Source organism: Lissotriton helveticus, chromosome 2_1, assembly GCF_964261635.1.
Source record: "Lissotriton helveticus chromosome 2_1, aLisHel1.1, whole genome shotgun sequence".
NCBI lineage: Eukaryota > Metazoa > Chordata > Amphibia > Caudata > Salamandridae > Lissotriton > Lissotriton helveticus.
Window position 1 is genome coordinate 547,114,745 of NC_136059.1, and position 24,006 is coordinate 547,138,750.

Consider the following 24,006-nt stretch of genomic DNA (forward strand, 5'->3'; position numbering starts at 1 on the left):
TTGCATCCTTCACTTCCTTCTATAGTGTGAGTCATGGCCAGGCTATGTGGCCACATGCTTCCTGGTTGTGCAAGTCGTGGGCAGGATATATTGTTCCATGCTTGAGAAATTGGTTGTGTTTACATTACTGTAGTGCGTATTGTTGTGTTGTGTTTTGGCCTGTTACCTATAGTATGTATGGTGGACAGGCTGTGTGAGTTTGTATGCTTTTAATATAGTTTATTTTGTGAGTGTTGGTCATGTATGTTCTACTTGTTTTTTTTGTAAAGAAACCATATGTTTTATGTTGTCTTGTGTGCTGTCCAGAGTATCATGCTACTGTTGGAGTGCTATTCCTATACATGTAACATAGTTCATTAAACACTTTCAATCCTACATATAAGCCTGGACAGTCCATCATCTTAACATGAACCTATCATGAGTTTGCAAGTTCAAAGAATTATTTTGGCTGACCGTCTTAATATGGTTTTTCTTTGTGTTCAGCGTTGTGTTAAGAACCCTAGATGATGATGTTCCTTTTGTTGTTTTATCTTCATTTATCTGACAGTCTCCTTATTTTGATTTCTAGGCCAAGTATCAATCACAAAATAAAGACTTACAACTATGCTAGAGGCCTGCTGAGCTGCTATCTGAGTTTGTGTACAATACAGACTCACCCTGCTTGTGCTTATGACATTGATTAAATAAACGGATTGCCAGTTACTGGCATGGAAGTGTTGATCTCTGGAGTTTGATTTGTAGGGGTTACTTAACCCCCTTCCTCTCGGGACAATTTATGAAAACCTGCTATTACTGAGGCTGTTGATGGTCAGACATAGGTTTGCACTACAGTAGTGAGACAGTAGACTTAGGTGGTTGCAGTAGAACGTTAAGAAACTGAGTGAATCGTTTCACCTGTCAATGTTTTTCTGAGAATCAATAAAGGTTTTTCTTGCTGTTACTTGGGTAGACTCATCTCAAAATGCTGGAGAGTTTCAAACTCTTGTAAACAACCTATTTCCTAAAACAATGGAGGTCATGGTCACGGATACGCATTGTGATCGAAGCCGTAATGCTTTACTTTTTCATTCTCATTCAAGCTTAATTGTTCAGTTAAAATCTCAATGCTGCATACACGGAAAATTAATTTTTTTATGATATGGATACCCCCAAGGTGGCACACTGACTTGCACTCATTAGTATTGAATTTCCTGTGGGGCACTGGCCGTCCGACAATGCAGCTTCCGACTGCGGAGCGGGACCTGGCAGTCTAGAGATATCACCTAGCTGCCCAATTACAGTGGTTGGCTCGATAGGTGGCAGATCAGCAATCAAAGGTGCGCGAAGCAGGCCCGCTTACACCAGATTTGCATGTATTAAGGAAGTTGTTGATGAGAGTAGGCAGAGCTCCGCTTCATGACACCAGGGATTTACAAGGGATACGGTGCTGTTGGAGACGCTATCTCCAAAAGACGCAAACACGGATCTCCTATTCACCTGATCTCCCAATGACAATATTATGGCTACTACCACATGGAGGTCCATGGGAGAGCCTCGGAGACTAGATACTAGAAGGTGCATTACGCCTGGGTGCTCCTTCGAAGACTTCCAAGAGGGATTTGACCACCCCCACGGTCACTTCTTTTTGCACGCCGGGGATGTGGCGGCGATCCGCGCACACTGGGGAACGGGAATATCTGAACCGCCAAACCATGCTTCCTGTAGCTATATTGGTACTGTGGGGGTAGAATCCAGGCGGTTACATGCCTCTACGGGGCTCTGGGTAGGGACGTCCTTCAACCGCTGACCATTCTTCATGATGGATGGGCTGAGGACCTGAATATCCCCCTGAAAGACAAAGATTGGGAAAATATACTGACCGGGACCCCTAAGACCTCGAGGAATGCCAGTTTCCGGTCATTAGTTTCTTCATACTACACAGGAAATACCTCACCCCGAGACGAATTCTTCCACAGGGAAGACACAGGATGCCAAGATGCGGAGAAGTGGGGGCAGAACTCTTCCATATGCTCTGGACTTGCCCATAGTTAAAGAACTACTGGAATGAAATCACTAGCACAATTGGGGCGATCATAGAGCGCCCAGTTCCATGTGCTCCAGCGCAGTGCCTTTTGGGCCTATTCCCCCACAAGTCCAAAACATGGGTCACTAGCAGATTTCAAGACCTGGCCCTGATATTAGCTAAAAGGGAAATAACACGACATTGGAAGACCCCTGCAGGACCTCGAATTTCAATATGGAAAAGGGAATTCGAAAAAATGGGCGGGATGTGAGAGGAGGATCCTCCTTAGAAATGCCAGTCGGGGATGGGATCATTACAGAGGGCCAGAGGCTGGGAAGCATTGGTGGATAACGCAGAAGACACGGAACCTGCAGCAGGAGAATCCACTCCAGCGGGGCTGTCTCCTCGGATGAGTCCAGCGCAACAGAATTTGGTCGATGAGAGACCCCAGGCTGGCTCGGACTTGCCTGAGCACATTTAACACTTTGAGCAACAGGGTGGGAGATAGCACAGTCGTGGTAACATCATAGCTATGGTAGGGATCTGCAACGGTGCGGGTGGGGGAGACTGGTTTGAGGTTGAAAGTTAACTGTTTTATTTGCATGGCATGCTATTAACAGTTAACACAAGTAAGAGTCATTACACTTGGGATACAGAAAGAGAGTGATACAGAATGAATAATTGAACTGTAATGTTTACCTCATGACAGCTGTAAAACTTAATAAAATGTTTAAGAAATATGAATTTTCATGATTACGTTAAAAAAAATATTTTGTTTAATATGTACTGCCTGTCTATAATGTGGCCTTGTGTGTACAAACTACATAAATACTGCACAATCAAGTTACGGTGTTTGGACCTCCATTGTTTGTATATTTTCATATGTTGTCTGCGACAAATGTTGAGTAGCATTAAGTAATGAGAAGCGTAAATTGTAAAGGAATACAATGGTGTGTTTGTGATCTTTACTTTGAAGTGTAGTTCCAGAAGGAACACATCAAGGCCAGGTTCCTAAGATACTCTCACTATAATAATGCACATCAGTAATTCTCCTAGAACTAATTGACATAGACAATGGTTAATCTGGATATTTGCCTTTGATCCAGCCCTCGGTCTAGACAGCACAACCATTACCTAAAGTGATCACGTTTTGCTGACAGTATCGCCACAGTATACCAGTAGAATACTAACTGCACTTATTTCTGTGAACTTTGTGTTGCAGCTGGTGGCTGGGAGTGTGGTGATGGCGTTTGAAGAAGTCTGCCCTGAGAGAATAGACCTGATTCACAAGAACTATCGGAAGCTTTGTAACTTACTCGTAGACGTGGAAGAGTGGGGTCAGGTTGTGATAATCCACATGCTGACACGATATGCACGTACACAGTTTGTGAGCCCTTGGAAAGAGGTGAGTCCCACGTGACAGTACCTGAGCATATTTTAGACTCGTACTGCAACATCTTGATTTTCGTAATACCAAGCACCTACTGCTTTCACCTGAAGAGATTCGGATAAATTGTTCTCCTGCTTGCAATCCTGGTCTCTTATGAACTTTCACCCGTGTTTTTCCCCGCACGGAATGGGGTATGATGCTTGTGATCACCTCCAAAATCCAGTAGGCTGATACCATCTGAGCACACTTGCTGCAGCGATCTCTTTCGACCGCCTGTCGGAGCCTTATGACTGTGAAGCACAGGAATGCATTTTCCAAAGAAACGCCAAAACCCGTGTGCCGTTGAAAGTATAGAAATCAAGTTTGAGAGCATAGTTTCCCAGAGAGAAGCGTCTCTACTGGGTCAAGCATCACACTTTTGCAGCCCTGTATGGGAAAACAGCCCTATCACACGCCTCTCTCCCTCTTGTTCGTGAAATATCCTTAATATGTCTGTACCTACCATGTAGCTCCTTGGATCAGAATCTTCATCCACATTAGGCAAGGCAGTTATTTTATTCTACAAAGTCTTCTACTGTATACGATGATAGATTCATAGTAAAAGCATGTTTTTCCTTTGATGTCATGGACTGTGCTCATATATGGTCGGCGTCTGATGTTGTAACACCTGCGCACGCCATGGTTCTTTATGCATTTGTAGCGGTGGGTGGCTGATCACATTGAATGATTGTTGTACTGGGTTGGTCAGGACTCAGAGCAGTGTCTAGCATTCTGGAGGCATGTTGGACCAGTGTGGGTCTTTGTGCATGGGACATAATGTGGGGGATACGGCACAGAATCTGGACAGGCTCCAGAACCTTATACTCTAGTCACACATTCATTTTTAGCTCCATATATTTACTACCAGTGCAAGGGCACACTGTCGCTGTTTGCACGGTGGCACCCCTTTAACCAGGTGTGCTGGACACTGGCTGGAACAGTGTGCCCTGTTAACTGATAAGATGCTGCCCTCAAGGCAGTTGCGAACTCATCTGTGAAAGAGAGACCGGCTAATTGAAGCAGCCGCTCCAGCTTTCACAGTGCAGGCGATGCTTGGCCTGCACTGTAAAAGGGACAGAGATCCCCCCTGAAGGGCGGTTACAGTGAATGGCTGCATCCACCTGAAAGGAGATCACTGGGAGGGATCCAAATGCCTTATGCCTCCCACCCCCCCACCCTCCTTCAGAAGGGTACCCTTGAAGGAGGCGCACTGACTGTAAACCACCTCTTTGTGGCGCAAACTCGGTGATCCTCCTCATGCGCTGGGGGCGGAGATGGCAAAGTGTTCTCCTTTGCATGGGGTACGTCCCCCATGTAAATGAGGGAATGACCTTTAGGGTGGTATACGTTCTGCACTGGCATTGTCTGCATAACAGAAGGGCCTCTTTAGTGTCTGCGGCCCCTTATGCAACACTAAAATGCCCCAAGGTGTGGAAAGCGGGTGCATGCGTCCAGGGCACTTCAGATAGCACTGCCCTAGGACTACCACAGTATATGTTTGACATCTTAGTGAACCCTTGAAATTGATTGAGGGAGGCTGTTCAAACGTAACTCCAGCTTGTGAAGGGATCCTTGGCAACCCTGCTCACCGTGGCTCTCCTACTTACCTAGACATGAAATCACTATTATCAGAGGCCCACAAAACACTTCCACAAGTAGTTAAAAAACTGATATTTCATTTAGGAAATACCTGCTTTTCGAAGGCAACCGACTGTGGATCAAATGACCGTAGTTGAGAGGATAATGCTACCCTCAAGTGTAGGCATAAAGAAGATATTCCGTTTGTATTAGATTCTGCATCCGAAGTCAGTAGAAACCACCTCCTTTTGGAGGATTGCAGGTAGAGGGTTTAATTGTTTAAAAAGTGCATCCCCTTGCCAGTCATCCCTTTTAAGGAGGCATTACTAGCAGCATGTCGTTTCTTGGTCCTCGGAATGTTTCTTGGGAATCCAAGGCCTCTCTTGGCAGGCTGACGTTAAGAACCGCATATCTCACTTGCAACATAAACAAGTCACACACACCTCCAGGCTGGTTCAACAGAGCACGTGTAGAAACGTATGGATAAAAGGACGCTTCGTTTGTTTCCTTACCTGGCGAGTTGGACATTGTTTTAACTTGCTTGAATAATTGAAAATCAGCACCACGGATTTTAAGGATCAGTCAACTCTGTGCCTTTGTGCAGTCTTCCAATGAAGTCGTCACGTTCTCGTACAAGGGAGCACATGCCAGAGAAGAGATTTTTAATTTCGTTTATTTGCATCATTATAGATCAGTATTTAGGCTGTTTGTATGTAAATGTATGATTTGAAGAACAATTAACTGTTGACAAAATAGATTGCAGTCTTATCAATTGCAGTGCATTTTCCATAATTTTCCTAACGGACACCTTTGATGATAAATGGTGGATGCCAAGTCAAAGCCGATTATACAGTGCACCAGGAATTCATGGCACTGTCAGGCGGAGGACCGATCGACTTTACATTTGCATATTAATGAGAAGATTTGTTAAGAGGGTGCTTGACTGCAGAAAATAACAGCATATTTATAGGGCGCAACATTTTTATGAATAAAGCTGATACAGGGAAATGGAAATTAAACCTTTTAGGTTAATAAATTCAAGAGACTGGTGAAATGCATATTTGCATTTTTAGTTTCAGAATATTTACCTTTCCGTTTGCTCAACAGTTCCTTTTTGTGTCAAGTCTGGCAAAATAATTCCCATGGACTAATGACATAACTTCACGAGTATTTTTTTCTCCGCTTTGCCTAACAAACGCGGATTGCCCAGTGCTCTTGTAAACAATCGTTAATAACGCCCGAATGGCAGCACGTGCTTCCGTTGTGCGCGGACTGTAACATTTCCATTTGTAAGTATAATGCATTCTTCCCTTCTGTACATTTAGAATTGAGTTCTATGCATCTTTAATACACATTGAAAACAGTCTCCAGGAATTCTGCAAGTAGCGCGATTGTTACAATGATTTTGCAACCGCTTGTACTTGACAATATGTATACCCATTGGTGTCCATAAGAATACATCCCTGTACTGATAAGGTAAGGAAAGATATTAGAGCCTAGATATTACACAGTCATGTCATGGTACCGTGGTCCGCATGTCCGAATGTGGATTTCAAAGATGAGATAGACTTCAGAGGTACTGGGCTACAGTGTGTCTTGTAAGACGTGACTTTTCAGTACTGGTCAATAGTTTATAATTCTGTAACTTAGAGTTTATGTCTTGATGCTGATGATAGCATCTCCTATTGCAACATTCTGCTCCTTTTCATGTAATAAATTATCCTTGTACATGAAAGGCACATTTTTCTTTTGATCTTTTTATTGTCATGGCAATATCAATATCGAAGGAATTGTTTTCTGGTCTCTACTCAAACTACCTTAACAGTTCCCCTTACCATGTGTGTGTGTTTTTTTTATTAACCTTAAATGATCCACAATAAATACTTCGTAGCTATGGCTGAGATTCATAGTTCATCAGAACTCATACCCTTTGTGTAAATTTAGGGATCAGCTACAAAAATAAATTGGCAGCAACTTGGCAAATTAATCTAATACTAATTGTTTAAAATTAAGTTCAGGTGGGCGTGGCCAACATGGCAGCGGAGGGGCTGTGTTCCTTCAGAGCTCTGCTTACCGAGGCCGGGCCATTAGCACTTAACAGCGTTCATGGGTCAGTGATCAGCCCGAAATTGCTCTCCGGGCCATCGGACACACACACCGCAGCTGTTGCCTCCCGAGAGGAGAGTCGCACCTGGTAGAGTGGCGGTGCGGCAGACACCGACTCCCTGGGTAAAGTGGCGTGGTTTGCGGCGAGGCCTGCTCGGCCCGAGTCCGCCGTCGTGTCTGCAAGCTGAGGGGCTGGGGATGAGTCTGTCGAGCTGAGGGGCCCAGAGTTGTTATGTTTGCCTTATTTGTCCCTGCGAGGACACCATATGTTGTCACGCAGTCGCGTGTCCCTGCGAGGAAACCGTACCGCCCTCCTTGTCACTAGCTGTCAGTTTGTTATGACAATTGGACAGCTGATAACAACTTGAGCGGCAGCATTCCTTGCGCTCCGCGATGCGGAGCCTGTGTTGGTGAATTTGCATAAATAAAGAGTTGCAGAACTACGCTGTGTGTCAGACTAATCCTTACAAAGATGGCGACGAGGATGGGATACGCGGACCCACTGAAAGAAGAGAGAATCAGCTTTACAAAAGAAAGAATACGGAAAGAAATACGTTTGATACACAAACGCTGCCAAGTAATTCGAAGAAGGAAACCAAACGGCGCGGACGAACTCGCCCCTCTGAGAACCCCGCCCAGCAGACCCTGCAGCAGAAACACACCATGGTTCACCGACGAACTCAAGAGCTCCAAGAAGAACTGTCGAGCCCTCGAGAAAGTCTGGAGAAGGGAACCAACGACGGACAACATGACCACCCTCAAGCTCGCCACCCGGAAACACCACCAACTGATCCGCGCCACCAAGAAAAATACATACAAGGACCGGCTGGACAACAACGCACACAACTGCAAGGAACTCTTCAACATCGTGAAAGAGCTCTCCAACCCCAACGCCGGAAACAATGACATCACCCCGTCGCAAGACCTCTGCAACTCCCTCGCGTCCTACTTCCACAACAAGATCGCGGACATACACAACAGCTTCAGCAACCAACCAACGCAAGCCACAACCGCAACAACGCCACCCACCACCACCCTCCGCACCTGGACTCCGATCAGCACCGAAGACACCATCCGCACAATGAACTCCATCCATTCCGGATCTCCGACTGACCCTTGCCCTCACCACGTCTTCAACAAGGCCGACGCTGTCATCGCACCCCACCTGCGGGACATCATCAACACCTCCTTCGACACCGCCACCTTCCCTGAGAGCTGGAAGCACGCCGAACTCGGCGCTCTTCTCAAGAAACCCACAGCAGACCCCACCGACCTCAAGAACTACAGTCCCATCTCGCTCCTCCCGTTCCCAGCCAAAGTCATCGAGAAGACCGTCAACAAACAGCTGGCCGCCTTCCTCGAGACGAATGGATCCCTCGACCCCTCACAGTCTGGCTTCCGAGCGAACCACAGCACCGAGACCGCCCTCATCGCTGCCACCGATGACATACGAACTCTGATGGACAACGGAGAAACAGCGGCCCTCATCCTCCTGGACCTCTCCGCGGCTTTCGACACTGTCTGCCACCGCACCCTAGTACAGCGCCTCGGCAACATCGGAATCCAGGACAAGGCACTGGAATGGATCACCTCCTTCCTCGACGGAAGAACACAGAGAGTCCGCCTACCACCGTACAAGTCAGAGGCCACCAAAGTCATCTGCGGCGTCCCTCAAGGATCCTCACTGAGCCCCACCCTCTTCAACGTCTACATGAGCCCCCTCGCGGCCATCGCACGCCAACACAACCTCAACATAATCTCCTACGCCGACGACACCCAGCTGATCCTCTCCCTGTCCAACGACCCCGCCACCGCCAGAGCCAACCTGCACGAAGGGATGAGAGAGGTAGCCGAATGGATGACGACCAGCCGCCTGAAACTGAACTCGGACAAGACGGAGGTCCTCATCCTGGGCTCCTCGCCCTCCGCCTGGGACGACTCCTGGTGGCCCCCCGCCCTGGGCACCGCACCCAAACAGACGGACCACGCACGCAACCTGGGCTTCATCCTGGACTCCTCCCTCTCCATGACCAGACAAGTAAACGCCGTCTCCTCGTCTTGCTTCAACATCCTGCGCATGCTACGTAAGATCTTCCGGTGGATCCCCACCGAGACGAGGAAGACGGTCACCCAGGCCCTCGTCACCAGCCGACTGGACTACGGCAACGCCCTCTACGCCGGAACCACCGCCAAGCTCCAGAAGAGACTCCAGCGGATCCAGAACGCCTCGGCCAGACTCATCCTCGACATCCCCAGACGCAGCCACATCTCCGGACACCTGAGAGATCTGCATTGGCTCCCGGTCAACAAGAGAATCACCTTCCGTCTCCTCACCCACGCGCACAAAGCTCTACACGACCAAGGCCCGAGCTACCTCAACAACCGGATCAACTTCTACACTCCCAAGCGCCTCCTCAGATCAACCAGCCACGCCCTCGCTGCCGTCCCCCGCATCCGAAGAGCGACAACAGGAGGAAGGTCCTTCTCCTACCTGGCCGCCAAGACCTGGAACTCACTCCCAACCGACCTGCGCCTGACCCAAGACCACCTCTCCTTCAGGAAGAAGCTCAAGACCTGGCTGTTCGAGCAGTAACGGCACCCCCCCCCCCCCCCCAACCCAGCGCCTTGAGACCCTACGGGTGAGTAGTGCGCTCTATAAATGACCTGATTGATTGATTGATTGAAACTAAAGAGGTCAGTCAGCGAAAATACAAATGCGTATACGAAGAAATGAATGATTGAAGTACTACATAAGTCCAACTCCAAACATTAGAAAATAAGCAACTGTGTTAACATTGAGATGTGGAATGATACTATATGAAAAAATATACGGAACGGAATGACAAGGTCTTGCAGAGCACCGTAAATGATAGACACTATGCGGCAAATGAAGTAAATCGGCCGAAAAGTACAAGGTATTTCGTGACATAGTATCTAAGCTGCGCGACAGTTTAACGAAAATAACCGCCGGCAGCAACTGACATCTGAGAGCACGTCAAGTGAGTCAGATGCATCAACAGCTGTTGAAGAAAGGCGCTGACGTCAGGCACCGGTGGCCATCTTAAGTTGCCAAAAGTCAGCATACCAGCTTCTTGAATAATGCATCAAGACGTAAATGTGCCACCATCTTAGTTTTCTGAAGAAATACCAGGAAACAAACAATACCCCACCGTAGCAAACGGAGACCTTCACGCTTGCAGCCCTTCACGAAGACACCACATTGCAAAGTTGACTAACGAGGTATCAAAAAGGGGAGAACACAATATGTGAAAGTTTTAAGCAGAACTTTGACAATATATATATAGTATCCTACATAAAAAAGTAAGCAGTCTCACCACGTTCAGACTTTACCTTTACCGTTTACAGGACCTACTAAAAAAAAAAAAGGAAAATTGGTGCATATTGAAAGTCAAAGTATAAACTGTACTCAAAAGAAATCTAAACACTTCACTGAAGCAACATGGCGTCTGGATATTTGTGGAACCTACCTCCTCCACAGGCATTCTTACCCACTGGGGGTGAACCCCTACTAAAGTGGGGGGAATGGAGGGAATATTTCTTAAACTATATCTCTAACTTTGAGGATGGCGAAGATTTTAAAGCGGAAAAGAAATACAAAATGTTACTACACTGTCTAGGTGCTGGTGGAATTAAAGTATTCAATAAAATAAATAAGAAAGCCAGAGGTGAGAATGAGGGTGGCATATTTTTAAATGCAATCAACGTCCTTAACACACACTATAAACCAACAGTTTGCGTGGATGTCGACCGATATAAATTCTTAAACAGGACTCAAGGAAAAGATGAGTCCATCGATGACTACGTGTCGGCACTAAAAAACCTTGCCTTAAATTGTCGGTTTGGAGATCTCCACGACGAATTCATAAGAGATCAAATTGTCATGCAGGGATTCAGTTCAAACATACAGGACAATTTATGGGCTAAAGGCGAATACCCCCTACAGAACATCATTGAGATTGCAAGGAAAACAGAACTCGCATGTCGTTGTGCCAAAGTAGTTCTAAACAAAAGCAAAGAAAAAAAGGAGTGAGAGACTGTAAATAAGATTACAGAATTTAAACGCAATCCTAAACAAATGTGGAACAACAAGGGATCAAAAGGTACCTACAACGGACCAGTTGGGGGCCATAAGAGACGTTGCTACAGGTGTGGTAGCACTAATCATATGGCGGATGACATGAAATGCCCAGCTCGCAGTGTAAAATGCTCATACTGTGGAGTATTTGGACATTTTCAAAAAGCATGCCGTAAAAAATATGCCCGCACAGTCAAGGTTGTGAATGAGGAGGAAGTGGAATACCAAGACACATCAGAAGAAGATGATGTAAACATGTTTGTGCTGAACATAGAGAAAGATCAGATTGACCAGATTAACTACGACAACGCAACAACAAAGAAAAAGCCAATTTGCAACATGACCATCGGAGGAGTGGAGATCAGCATAATAGCTGATTCGGGTTCTCCAAACACAATAGACAACAACAAAGTGTGGGAGGAGAAGTTCAAGCCCAGCATTGGTGAACAACTCGAAAAACGTGACATCATCATCAAGTCCTTCACAGAAGAACCTATCGATGTATGTGGGTTCAGGAAGCTAGATTTTGAGTTCAAAGGAAGGCAGTCCACTGGAAAACTGTATGTGGCTGCTGTTGGAACATCAGTGCTAGGGTGGATGGACCAGGGTAACCTAGATATCATACTCAACCCCAGCAAGTCGGATCCTGTCTTGATAGTACAGGGCAAGGAAGATTATGACGAATCCATGCTGCGCAAATACCAGAGAGTTTTTAGCTGTAAGATAGGTGCACTTAAAGGGTATCAACACAGAATCCAAGTGAAACCTGATGCCTTACCAATCGTACACAAGGCAAGTAATCTACTGTTCTCTATCAAGGATGAAGTAAAAGCTCAACTGGACATGGTGCTTGAAGACAGCATTATTGAACGAGTAGAGGCCTCGGAGTGGGTTGCACCATTGGTCGTGGCCAAATGGCCAATTGAGATTGTGTGTCGATTTGTGTGACCTCAACAACAACCTAGTCATCGAACAATTTCCCCTCCCAAAGATAAACGAGATGTTGGCCAACACCAATGGGGTTAAGTGGTTTTCTACCAGGTACCCCTGCATCGCGAAAGCAAATGACTAACCACTTTCATTACGCCCTTTGGATGTTTCAGGTTTTCAAGGGTACCATTCGGATTAGCATCTGCTGCAGCAATGTTTCAGAGGCTAATGCATCATGCCTTCAAGGAAGTCTCTGGGATTCTTATGTTCCAGGATGATATCCTTATAATGGGTAAAACCAAAGAGGAACATGATGCCAAAGGGTTACCAGCGGAGCACAAAAAGTGCAAGTTCGCATGTACATCAGTGAACTATCTAGGTCATGAGATCACAGGTGAGGGTATAAAACCAAAAAAAGAACTATTACACGCAATTGAGAATTCACCTGTGCCCAACAACATAGATGAACTAAGATCCTTCTTGGGTCTTGTTGAATTTTATGCAAAGTTTGTGAAAAACTTTTCCAGCAAGATAAGTTCCAATGGACGGAGGAGAGTCAAAAAACATTCTGTGCATTAATAGAGGAAATGTGCTCTGCCCTACCATTACAAGGTTTTGACCTTTTTCTAGAGAACTTTGTCACCACAGATGCAAGTTCCAAAGGAATAGGAGCTGTACTTACCCAGAAAGATGATAAAGGGATGGAGTGTACCATAGCTTTTGATTCACATGCCTTGACCACATCCGAGAAGACATTTTCGGTCATTGAGCGTGAGGCACTTGCGTGTGTATGGGCACTGGAACACTTCAGACAATTCGTTTGGGCTTTGGGGGAACAAAGTCACGCTGTGAATGGACCACAAACCCCTAACAAAAGTATTCACTACAAAGGGACTATACGCGGCGTCACCAAGGCTAGCAAGATTATCAGTGCGCCTGTTTGATTATAATTACTACATTCAGTATGTGCCAAGCGTAAAAAACGTTGCAGCAGACTTTTTGAGCAGATTGCCAGTGGAGCCTAATAACATTGACGTACAGCAGGAGGTTGATGAGTCATGTGTAGCCACCCTAGATGATAAGATTGATGGCATTTAAAGGGAAGTATGGTTAAGCGAAATGGACAAGGACGAAGACTTAAACCAAGTGGTTAAAATGTTAAATAATGGGTGGTCATGTAAGGGCAAGTTATCAGAGTCCCTGCGACACTTTTGGGAGGTCAAGGACGATCTTTCGCTCTAAAATGGTTTGCTACTAAGAGGGGGTTAGAGCCATTCCTCCCAACAGCCTCAGGAGGAGAATACTAGACTTGTGCCACGAAGGACATTTTGGCATAGGGAAAACTAAGAACCGGGTCAAAAACAGCTACCGGTGGCCTGGCATTAGTTTGGCAGCAGAGAGGTTGGTCAGAGATTGCCACCTTTGTGTCAATTCTGACAAATCGCAGGTCACCTTCAGACCACACCTCCATCCCATGCCCCTCGATGCCCTGGGAAAGGATAGGGGTGGACATAATGGGTCCCATATTAGAGCATATGGAGCAATGGTACATCATTGTTATTGTCGACCATATTTCAAAGTGGCCCGAGCTCAAGATTGTAAAGAAAGCAGATTCTACATGCATATTCAAATTCTTAGACGATGTGTTCACACATGAAGGTCTTCCAAAACAGATTGTAAGTGACAATGGACCTCAATTCACGTCAGAAGTTTTCAAGGCGTATATGTTGAGAAATCAAATTGAACACAAAACCACCTCTGTGTACCACCCAGCGGGCAACGGAGCAGTTGAACGCTTTAACAGAATACTCAAGGGAATAGTTCTAATTGGCCAGCAGCAACGGCCTGAGTTGGAGACAAGAAATTCTAAAAACGTTCTGGGCATTTCGTATAACTCCCATGGACTCCACTGGTCACAGCCCATTTGAGCTTATGCAGGGAAGGACACCGTTGTCCAAAGACAATGTGGGTTGGACCCAGGCCGCGAAAAGAGTGCACTGGTCAGCCGTCCAGGTTAAAGAAAGTTTGACACAGACCCAAACCAGTAGCAAGGCCAGATATGACCTAAAGCATGGCTGCAAACCTGTTGAACTTAACATCTGGAACTATGTAAAGGTCAAGAGAAGTGGACACATAGGCAAGGGTCAAGGTAGGTACTCCCCACTTTTTAACTGTACGCGAGGTGTTCTGTAACTCCGCACGCCTGAGCGACCCTGCAGTGATTTGTGGGAGTTCCCCACTACTAGGAATGACAGGTAAACTCACCAGTTCTTATGACGATGACTTTGAATCCCACACCACTGAAGCCAGCTTTTCCAACACGGCAGTGAGGGCTTCCCGATGCGCCAGTGCAAGATTCAGCTGAAGGAAACACAGTGAGCAAGCACGCAAGGCAATTACCAGCCACACCTGTATATGACAACGCTCACCTCACCTCTACAAGCAGACCAGGCAGAAGGGTACTGCCTCCTGTCAAGCTGGCAGATTACATTTGTGAGTAATCCTGCTCACCCCGCATTCTTGGTTAGGCCACTTGTTAAATCCTCTCGCTCTCTCACTCTCTCTCTTTCCTCTTCTCTTTCTGTCTCGCCCATCCTCATCTCTTCCTCACCCCAACTCGTCTCTTCTCCATTTCTTTTTTTTCTTTTCCAAGAGACGAGGATGTGGTATGTTTGCCTTATGTGTCCATTCGAGGACACCATATGTTGTCACGCTGTTGCGTGTCCCTGCAAGGACACCGTACCGCCCTCCTTGTCACCAGCTGTCAGTTTGACAGTTGGTCAGCTGATGACAACCTGAGCGGCAGCATTCCTTGCGCTTCGCGATGCGGAGCCTCTGTTGGTGAATTTGCATAAATGGAGTTGCAGATTTACACTACGTGCTAGACTAATCCTTACAAGAGTGACACGGCGGACTGGAGTTTGGGGATGTGGGGCTGCCACCAGCCCCCCTGGTTGAAGAGGCGTGTGCCTATCCTGTCACGGAGCTGCGGTTGGGCACCCCGGTGCTCGGGGCAGTAGCCTGAAGATACAGCTGGGACAGGCCTTGCCGAGGCCTGCCCACCCTGTGACCCCGGTGCACCGGAGAAGCCTGAGGGGGCCCCCGGTGGTGTCAGATCCGACTCCGGTGTTGACGCGCCCCTCCCTGCGGCTTTAGATTATGAGGTGACGAGAGTGCGGGAGCCAAAGAGGAGCGCATAGGCGGTAGCTGGAACTGCCGCGGGACTGCTTGCTGAGCAAGGGGAGCTCTCACCGGGACCGGTCCGGCTGCAAATGCCGGTACACGTTGGGGCCCGCGCGGGGGAAATGCACGGTGCTGAGCCTACCTACAAGCAGAGTGTGGTTCTTGAATAGCTGCCTTGCTGAGCGAGGGGAGCTCTCACCGGGACCGGTCCGGCTGCAGAGGCTGGTACACGTTGGGGCCCGTGCTGGGGAAACGCACGGTGCTGAGCCTAGCTACAAGCAGACGGTGCTTCTTGAATAGCGGCCCTGCCCCCCGTGGTTGGCGTAGGTGGGGTTGAGAAGTGGGCTCTGGTGGTGAATCCCACAGCGGGTGTCTACTGGAAAGCTAGGGCACATCGGAGCAGAAGAGCCAGGAATAAGAAGGTGCCCAAATCTACCCGGGCCCGAGTTCAAGAAATGGGCCTCTCCCCATAGACATCTAGGCCCTGACATCACGTTGCGGCCAGGCCAGGCCCGGGCTGGGATTAAAATGGCTTATACCCCAGGGAGAAGGATCCAGTAGCCGAGGCAAGAGCTATAGTACGTGGCATCCGGGAGGCCCCACACTGCAACCCAGTGCCTTCAGATGGCCTAGTGAACTGGAGGCAGCGCAGATCGACACAAGTCAGGCCTACTGCAGCATCACCCCCCAACTGACTGGGCCCTGCCCTTGCCTTGGCTTCGAGGGGCTCCGATGTTTATATGGCCCCCTGTACCATGGTTGGATGAATTATAGGGTGTTGGCCCGAACCCTGTAGTATTGGAACTGTGCTCTACACTAAGCTGAAGACCGGTCGCGGTGAGAGTGACTGTCCTGCCTCACTTAGGGTCCCCTGAATGGTCTTGTTATTTAGCCAGGTTTGAATCTGGATGCAGGGCTGTCGGAGAAAGTCTGTCCAGGCCTTGCAGAGATGTCCACGCATCTCACAAAGAAGATCCCACAATTAAGGACCTCCTACAGAAATCAGGCTCTAAGAAGGGGGATCAGTCAATGGCCCAACAACAGGAGAAGGGTGTAGACTCTCCAAGTGAGCGCCAAGAGGAAACTATCACTCTGCGATTCATGGAGCTGTTATTCGTGTTACATTGGGTGGGGGGGACACTCACTTTGAGGCCCAACGATCTTGGAATGGTGTGGTCTGGGGGGAGATGGGTTAGTCCACGTCTGCCCATGAATCAAGGTACCATAGAGGGTCATGGGTGGCTTTGGTAGGTTGGGGATGTGCCCCTCCTTTAGCGAAACCTCTGACTTGGATCCCTGCATATTACCCAGGTGACTAATATGTCTACGATCAAGGTTAAGGTAATGAGCTTCAATGTTCTCTGACTCAATACCACGGTTAAGCTGTGTGCCTTACTTGCTTTGTTTAAGGAGGAGGAGTTCGACATTTGTTTATTGCAGGAGACCTATTTACTGTGCGCAGACTGGAAATTCCTCTGCTCCAAATGGTTTGACGAACAATATTTTTCCTCAACTCATGGTAAGAAAGCGGGGGTGGCCATGCTAGTTGCTTCTCACTTCCCTGGCACTGTTAGGGGGTACTTGCAGAAATTCCAGGCAGAATGTTAGCACTGCGAATATTGGTGGGCTCCCACACATATACTATAGCCTCCATCTACAGCCCTAATGAACAGCAGGAAGCTTTCTTTTGGGATACATTAAACGCAGTCGGGGACTCGAGGGATTTTAACATTGTGCCTAATTCACAGCTGGACAGATCACTGTCACGGATGGGGCACTCTGAATCTCTCTCGGAGCCCATGCTCCAGAGACTTGGGGAGATGGGGCTGACTGATGCCTGGCGACATAGCAACCCCACAGCCCGAGAATATACCTTTTTCTCTGCGGCGCACCAAACCTATGAGAGGATTGACTTATTTTGGGTCTTTCAACGAGTATTGGGCTGTATCCAGGATGTGACGATGGGGATAGCGGCCCTGTTGGATTACTCCCCGACTGTCTGATCCTGAACCTTCCAGGGGGGCCACCCAAACAACACTCATGGAGGCTCAATCATAAATTACTCACATAAGACTCTAACATTGCTGATATACGGGCTGCGATCCAAGATTATATAGCAACTAACGATGATGGATCAGTCACGCCTTCCCAGGTCTGGAATGCCTTTAAGGCGATAATTAGGGGTTGGTTCTTGTTTATCTCCGGAGGGCTCAATAAGGAAAGGAGACAAAAGAGAGAGTTATTGGAGGCGCAGGTCAGGGAATTAGAAGGGGTTCACCGCTACACAGGAGCAATTCAGGCACGAAGAGTACTTAATAATGTGCGGAAACAATTAAAGGCGCTGGATCTTAATCGAGCGGAGTACGCACTCCTACGTACGAAGCAGCAATATTATAAAGGGGGAAACAAGGCTGGGAAGCTACTGGCTCATCTCTTGCGTTTGCAGATGGAAGCACGTCGCATTGCCGGCATAAAGTACCCTTGCGGAGAGCTCCTTCAGGGGGATGCAGGCATTTCAGCTGAGTTTGAGGCTTTCTATACCTCGTTATATACGGCGGAACAGTTGGATGAGACTGCAGCCAAGATTATGTCCAACAGGCAGCGGTGACGCCCGTTCCCCCGGCCAATGCTGAGGCAATGGACTCAGACATTCGTCCTGAGGAGGTCCTGTGTGCTCTAACGAAACGTCCGGCAGGCAAGGCACCAGCGGATGATGGTTTCACGGTAGCTCATTACAAGGCTTTTGCCCCAGATCTTATTCCCATCTTGGTACGTCTTTTTAATGGCTTCAGTGACACAGGCTTGATAACCCCCACAATGACTATGGCATAGGTGGTCGCGATACTGAAGCCTGGTAAAGACCCTGCAGAGTGCGCATCATACCGCCTGATTTCTTTAATGAATGTGGATTTAAAGATATTCACTAGCATTTTGGCAGCTCGGTTGGCTCCACATATGCAAGGTCTGATTGATCCAGATCAATCAGGCTTCATTCCTGAACGCAGCTGTAGTGACGGAACAAGGTGCCACTTACTGGACAAAACCCAACGCACACAACAGCCCACAGTTCTTTTATCGGTCGATGCCGAAAAGGCATTTGACCGAGTACACTGGCCAAACCTGAGATGAGTCTTAAATAGATTTGGGGTAGGTGTTCGTTTTCAAAGTTGGTTGCAGTGCATATATCCGGCGCTGGAAGCGTGTATTAAAGTGAATGGGATAGCCTCCAGGCCGGTGCGAATAGGGAGAGGGACTCGTCAAGGGTGCCCTCTGTCCTCCTTGCTTTTTGCACTTTATTTGAAACCTTTCGCTGAGAGTGTCCGTCAGCTCCAGGCGGTTGCAGGGGTCCGCATTGTGGGCAGGGAGCACAAAAGTTCCCTTTATGCGGATGACCTGATGTTGTTCCTCACACAGCCATTGTTGTCACTCCCCCTCTGCTGGAGGAGTTCACATTATTCAGTGGCGCCTCGGGCTTTAAGATTAATCTTACAAAAACACAAGATCCCAGCCTTACCCTCCCACGCGAGATGCAGGATCAGCTGAGGCAGGATTTCCCCTTTGCATGGTCCCAAGGGGGCGTCCCCCATTTGGGGTTGCAAATTTTCCCCACGACTGAAAGCGCGGCCAAGGCCAACTACTCCACCTTACTGGACGAAACCAGACAGGAGCTCCTCAGTTAGAAGACATGCGCCATGCCCTGGCTGGATAGGCTGGAGTCCGTTAAAATGACCCTCCTGCCCCGCATCCTTTGTGATGCAGACGCTGCCGTTAAACCCCCCACCAAAAGTGCTGACACAACTACAATGCCTAATAGGGATCTTTATCTGGGAAGGGAAAAGAGCTTGTATGGTGCGACATCAAACCTTCCCCACGCAGGCGGACGGGGGTCTCAGTGAAGTACTTCCAATCAGCATAACTTTGATATATGGTTGAATGGTACAAACGGGAATCTGAGAAAACATTGGTGTTTCATTGATCGCGGCATCGCCGGAATTCACATTTGGAAGGTCCACTGGCTACCCAAACAATATAGACCTGCAGGAGCTTATTTATCACCACTGCTAAAGGCGGCTACGGGGCCCTGGGATAGAGTTCAGGAAACCTATGGCCTTTCGTCCCCCATCTCTCCGCTAACGCCTATCATAGGCAACCACGACTTCCCCCTGCAATGGAAGGGAATGGGTACTTGAAGTGGCAAGAGGTCGACTGTAAAAGGATATTTGACCTATTTGATGGGAGAGGGATCATGGACTTTGACGAGACACTTACTGGCAGTACTTGGCGATTCAACACTGGGTAACTCGATCGCATATGCAAACTCACGCCAGCCGCCCTCTCACAAAATTCGAACTATGGTACATCACACGTACTTCGGTCAAATGCCTACTCTCTGACATCTACTTCTTCCTCAATAAACATAAACACAATGGTAAAACCCCAGCTCAGCGTAGATGGGAAGCAGAGTTGGAGTGGGAATACTCCCCCCAAAGAATGGCAAGACATCATCCATAGGGCCAGAGTTTCCGCTTGTAGGACGGTTGGGAAAGAGATGTTTTTGAAGATAGCCCACCATTGGGATTACACCCCGGTCAGACTCGCTAAATGGAAACCTGCTGCCAGTGATAAATGCTGGCGTAACTGTAGTCAGCAGGGTACATTAACTCACATCCTCTGGCACTGCCCGAAAATACAGTCCTTCTGGAACACAATCCTTCAGGAGGTAGATTCCGTACATCACACCGAAACACCCAGATTTCCCAGTAACACCCTGTTGGTATTGCCTAATCCCCTGACCTACCATCTTAAGTCAAGCAAAGGAAGAGCTATCACTTCCCTGGGTTCCCACCTTAGTACCTTCTCCTGCTAGCGCTCGCATCATAGCGCGGGGACACGCCGTTGTGCGTCACCAAGCGCTTTACAAGACCCCCTATTATTATTATTATTACTTTAACCCCGAGAGCCACCAAACAGGTGCTATTGGCTAGGTGGGGAACGAACGAGGTCCCGACTAAACTGGATGTTCGAGGCATATGGGCTGCAGATGGTACATTTATGAATAGATCGCCATCTGGTGTTGGGCTCGGATGATTGCACTTATTTTTCTCTTGGAGAAGTCTTTGTCGTCACGAGATCTATGACTCCTCCTTTGGGTGCTAGTGCGCATGGGCATCGGCTCCATCCTTAGATTGTTTTTTTCCGCCATCGGGTTCGGATGAGGATCGAAGCGCTCCAGATCGACTTCGACAAAGAAAGTTATATTCGGCGCGTATTCCCTTTCCAATTCGACGGTATTGTTATCGAACGCGGCTACACTTCCATTTCGACGCGTTTCGACGTCAACAACAAGATTTCCAACTGCTACGTCGATGAGACCAAGAGGCCCATCTCGACGTAGTCCAGCCCGGAGTCCATGGAAAGGACTCCATTCAAAAAATGTCCAACATGTGGTGCTAAGTTTCCACACAAGGACCTACACGAGGTGTGCAACCTCTGCTTGTCCCCTGAACACGAATCCAGGGACTGTGAAGCCTGCGCGGCATTCTCCTCCAAGTCAACGATTAGAAACCGTCGAACACGAGGTATCGAGAATGCAGTCACAGGCAATCCCGGAGCTGTTCGAGGACCAGCACCCTGAAGAGGTGGAAGAAGAGGAGGACGAGGCGGGGTCAGAAGCGGACGAGTCCGACGTTGAGGAAATCGACGTTCATCAAATCGAGCCCGGTCAGACAACCGAAAAAAGTTTCAGACGCCCCGCCTTCGGGCCCGGCAACGAAACCGAAACCGAAACACTCGGTCTCCCACCATGGTGGATCCGAAAAACGGCCCACCTCGACCTCAACACCGAAGCTCCATACAAAGGAAAGCTCGAAGTCGAAACAGTCCATGTCGAAACCGAAAAATGCTTTGACGTCGAAGACAACATCGACACCGAAGACATCCTCGACACCGAAAACATCGGATTCGAATAAACTTTCGGTGCCGAAAACACAAATGGACAGTCAGAAGAAAAAGCACCTTTCGGAACCAAAAACTTCGGTACCGACACAGGAGCATCAAACCGATCCTAAACAAAAGACTCTGTTTATTGATCCACAAACTGGCATGGTAGTGACAGAACTACCTAAAAAGAGGAAGAATGAACAGTTGGACGACAAAACTCCTCCTCCTAAGAAGAGAACAATGGGGACGAATACAACTCCTCCCCTTTCTCCACAACCTAGAGACACACCCTCTTCTCCTCTTCCTCACACTAGGCCAACTACTCCTTTCACACCACGCCCATCTACACCTATAACAGATGTAGAAAGTGACACAGGAGAGGGAGAACATCCTAGGGATGATGAAGACACGATCCCAGAGGATGCAGACCCATGGGAAGATTATAATGTAGGGTCAGATAATGATAACGACCCTGAACTGTATCCCTCAAAACCTTCACCACCTGATGATAATACAGGTTTTGCACAACTAATTAATAGGGCAGCAAAATACCACGAGGTAGAGCTACATGCAGAACCTCAAATAGAGGATTTCCTGTTAGAAACACTACCTGCTGCACAAAGAACATCAGGAACACTACCAATGCTTAAGGGTCTCCTCAATCACACATCAGAAATATTCAAAGACCCGGTGAGGGCTAGGGTATTAAACCCAAAAATTGATAAAAAATATAAGGCAGCTCCAAAAGACCCAATATTTATCAAGGGACAAATTCCTCTGGAGTCACTAGTGGTCACAAACGCTCGAGAGAGCAAACTCTTTAACTACAGGAGAAGCTCCACCTCCTGACAAAGAGTCTAAGCTAATAGATGCCTCCGGCAAGAGAGTAGCATCCCAAGCGGCAAACAGCTGGCGCATAGCTAATACGCAAGCGCTACTTGCACGGTATGACAGAGCTCATTATGATGAATTAGAAAAACTCATCACGCATCTCCCTAAAGAACATCAAAAGAAGGCAGATCAACTCATACAAGAGGGAAAAATAATAACTAATACTTCCATTAAGTGCGCCCTAGACGCAGCAGACACTGCAGCAAGATCCATAAACACAAGCATCATGCTAAGAAGACATGCATGGCTCAGAGTTTCAGGGTTCAAACAAGAGGTACAAACATCATTATTGAACCAACCTTTTGATGAGAAAACACTTTTCGGCTCAGGGACAGATGAGGCCTTAGAAAAGATGAAAAAAGATACGGAAACGGCTAAATCAATGGGAGCATTGCAACAGCCAACCCAAAGAGGTTCCTTTCGTAGATCCACCTATAGAGGAGGATCCAAAAATACAGGTACAAGCCAGCAACCAACCTCTTTTACACCGACATCACCCAGAGGTAATTCTAGAGGCAGTTACAGAGGTAACAACAACAAGGGTAGAGGTCGCGGAAACAACAACTGCAACTCTCCAACCCCAAAGCAGTGACTTCATACAGCTCCCCCCAGACCATGTAACACCGGTCGGGGGACGCCTATCACAGTTCCTACCTGTCTGGGAAAACATCACATCAGACAGGTGGGTGAGACAAATTATCCAACATGGTTATTGCCTGGAACTCACAGCTACCCCACCAAACATCCCCCCCAAACAGCGTCCAATGAGACAAGATCACCTAACACTGTTAAAACAAGAAGTACTATCCCTGCTAGAAAAGCATGCCATAGAGAAGGTTCCACAACACCAACAAGGAACAGGAGTATACTCCCTATACTTCCTGATCCCCAAAAAAGACGGATCTCTAAGGCCAATACTAGACCTCAGACCTCTCAATGCATACATAAATTCGGAACATTTCCACATGGTCATGCTCCAACAAGTACTTCCTTTACTGAAGAAAGGGGACTTTCTTTCTACACTGGATCTAAAAGTCGCTTACTTTCATATCCCTATTCACAAAGCCCACAGGAAATACCTCAGGTTTGTGGTAGAAGGACAACATTATCAGTTCAAAGTCCTTCCGTTTGGTGTCACAACGGCACCAAGGGTGTTCACAAAATGCCTAGCAGTGGTTGCAGCTCACCTAAGAAGACAACAAATACATGTCTTCCCTTACTTGGACGACTGGCTAATAAAGGCCAAGTCACAAGAAGAATGTCTTCAGAACACACAAAAGACAATTCAGCTGCTGCACCAGCTAGGGTTTACGGTGAACTACACAAAGTCACACCTGCAACCAAGCAAGGTTCAACAATATCTAGGGGCTACTATAGACACAGGAAAAGCCAAAGTATACCCCAATCCAGTCAGGATCCAAACAATGCTTACAGTCATTCAAAAATTCCAACCACAACACTCACTAACAGCGCGAGTGTTCATGCAGCTATTAGGGATGATGTCATCCTGCATACTGCTAATACCATATGCCAAACTACAAATACGTCCGCTGCAAGAATGCTTGGCGACACAGTGGAATCAGGCTCAAGGACAGATTACAGATCTGGTGTTGGTAGACGACCGCACACACCGCTCTCTGAAGTGGTGGAACACAACAAACATTGCCAAGGGGCGGTCGTTCCTAGAACCAATTCCACAGGTGATAATAACAGCGGATGCATCGCTCACTGGATGGGGAGCGCATATGGAGAAATATACAGTACAGGGAAGATGGAGTGTGCAGGAAAAAAGACTGCACATCAATCATCTAGAACTACTAGCAGTGTTTCTAGCATTGAAAGCCTTTCAAA

The 24,006-nt window shown here is 47.7% G+C and overlaps 1 protein-coding gene across 2 annotated transcripts in view; it reads left to right on the top strand.

Moving 5' to 3' along the window:
- The window catches only part of AP3B1 (adaptor related protein complex 3 subunit beta 1), a 1,831,130-nt gene that overhangs the window by 557,453 nt on the left and 1,249,671 nt on the right, over positions 1 to 24,006 (top strand). For both annotated transcript variants that reach the window (XM_078675217.1, XM_078675216.1), the window contains exon 7: positions 3,225 to 3,407. In XM_078675217.1, coding sequence (XP_078531343.1) covers positions 3,225 to 3,407 — 183 coding nt within the window. The remainder of the gene's footprint in view (positions 1 to 3,224; positions 3,408 to 24,006) is intronic.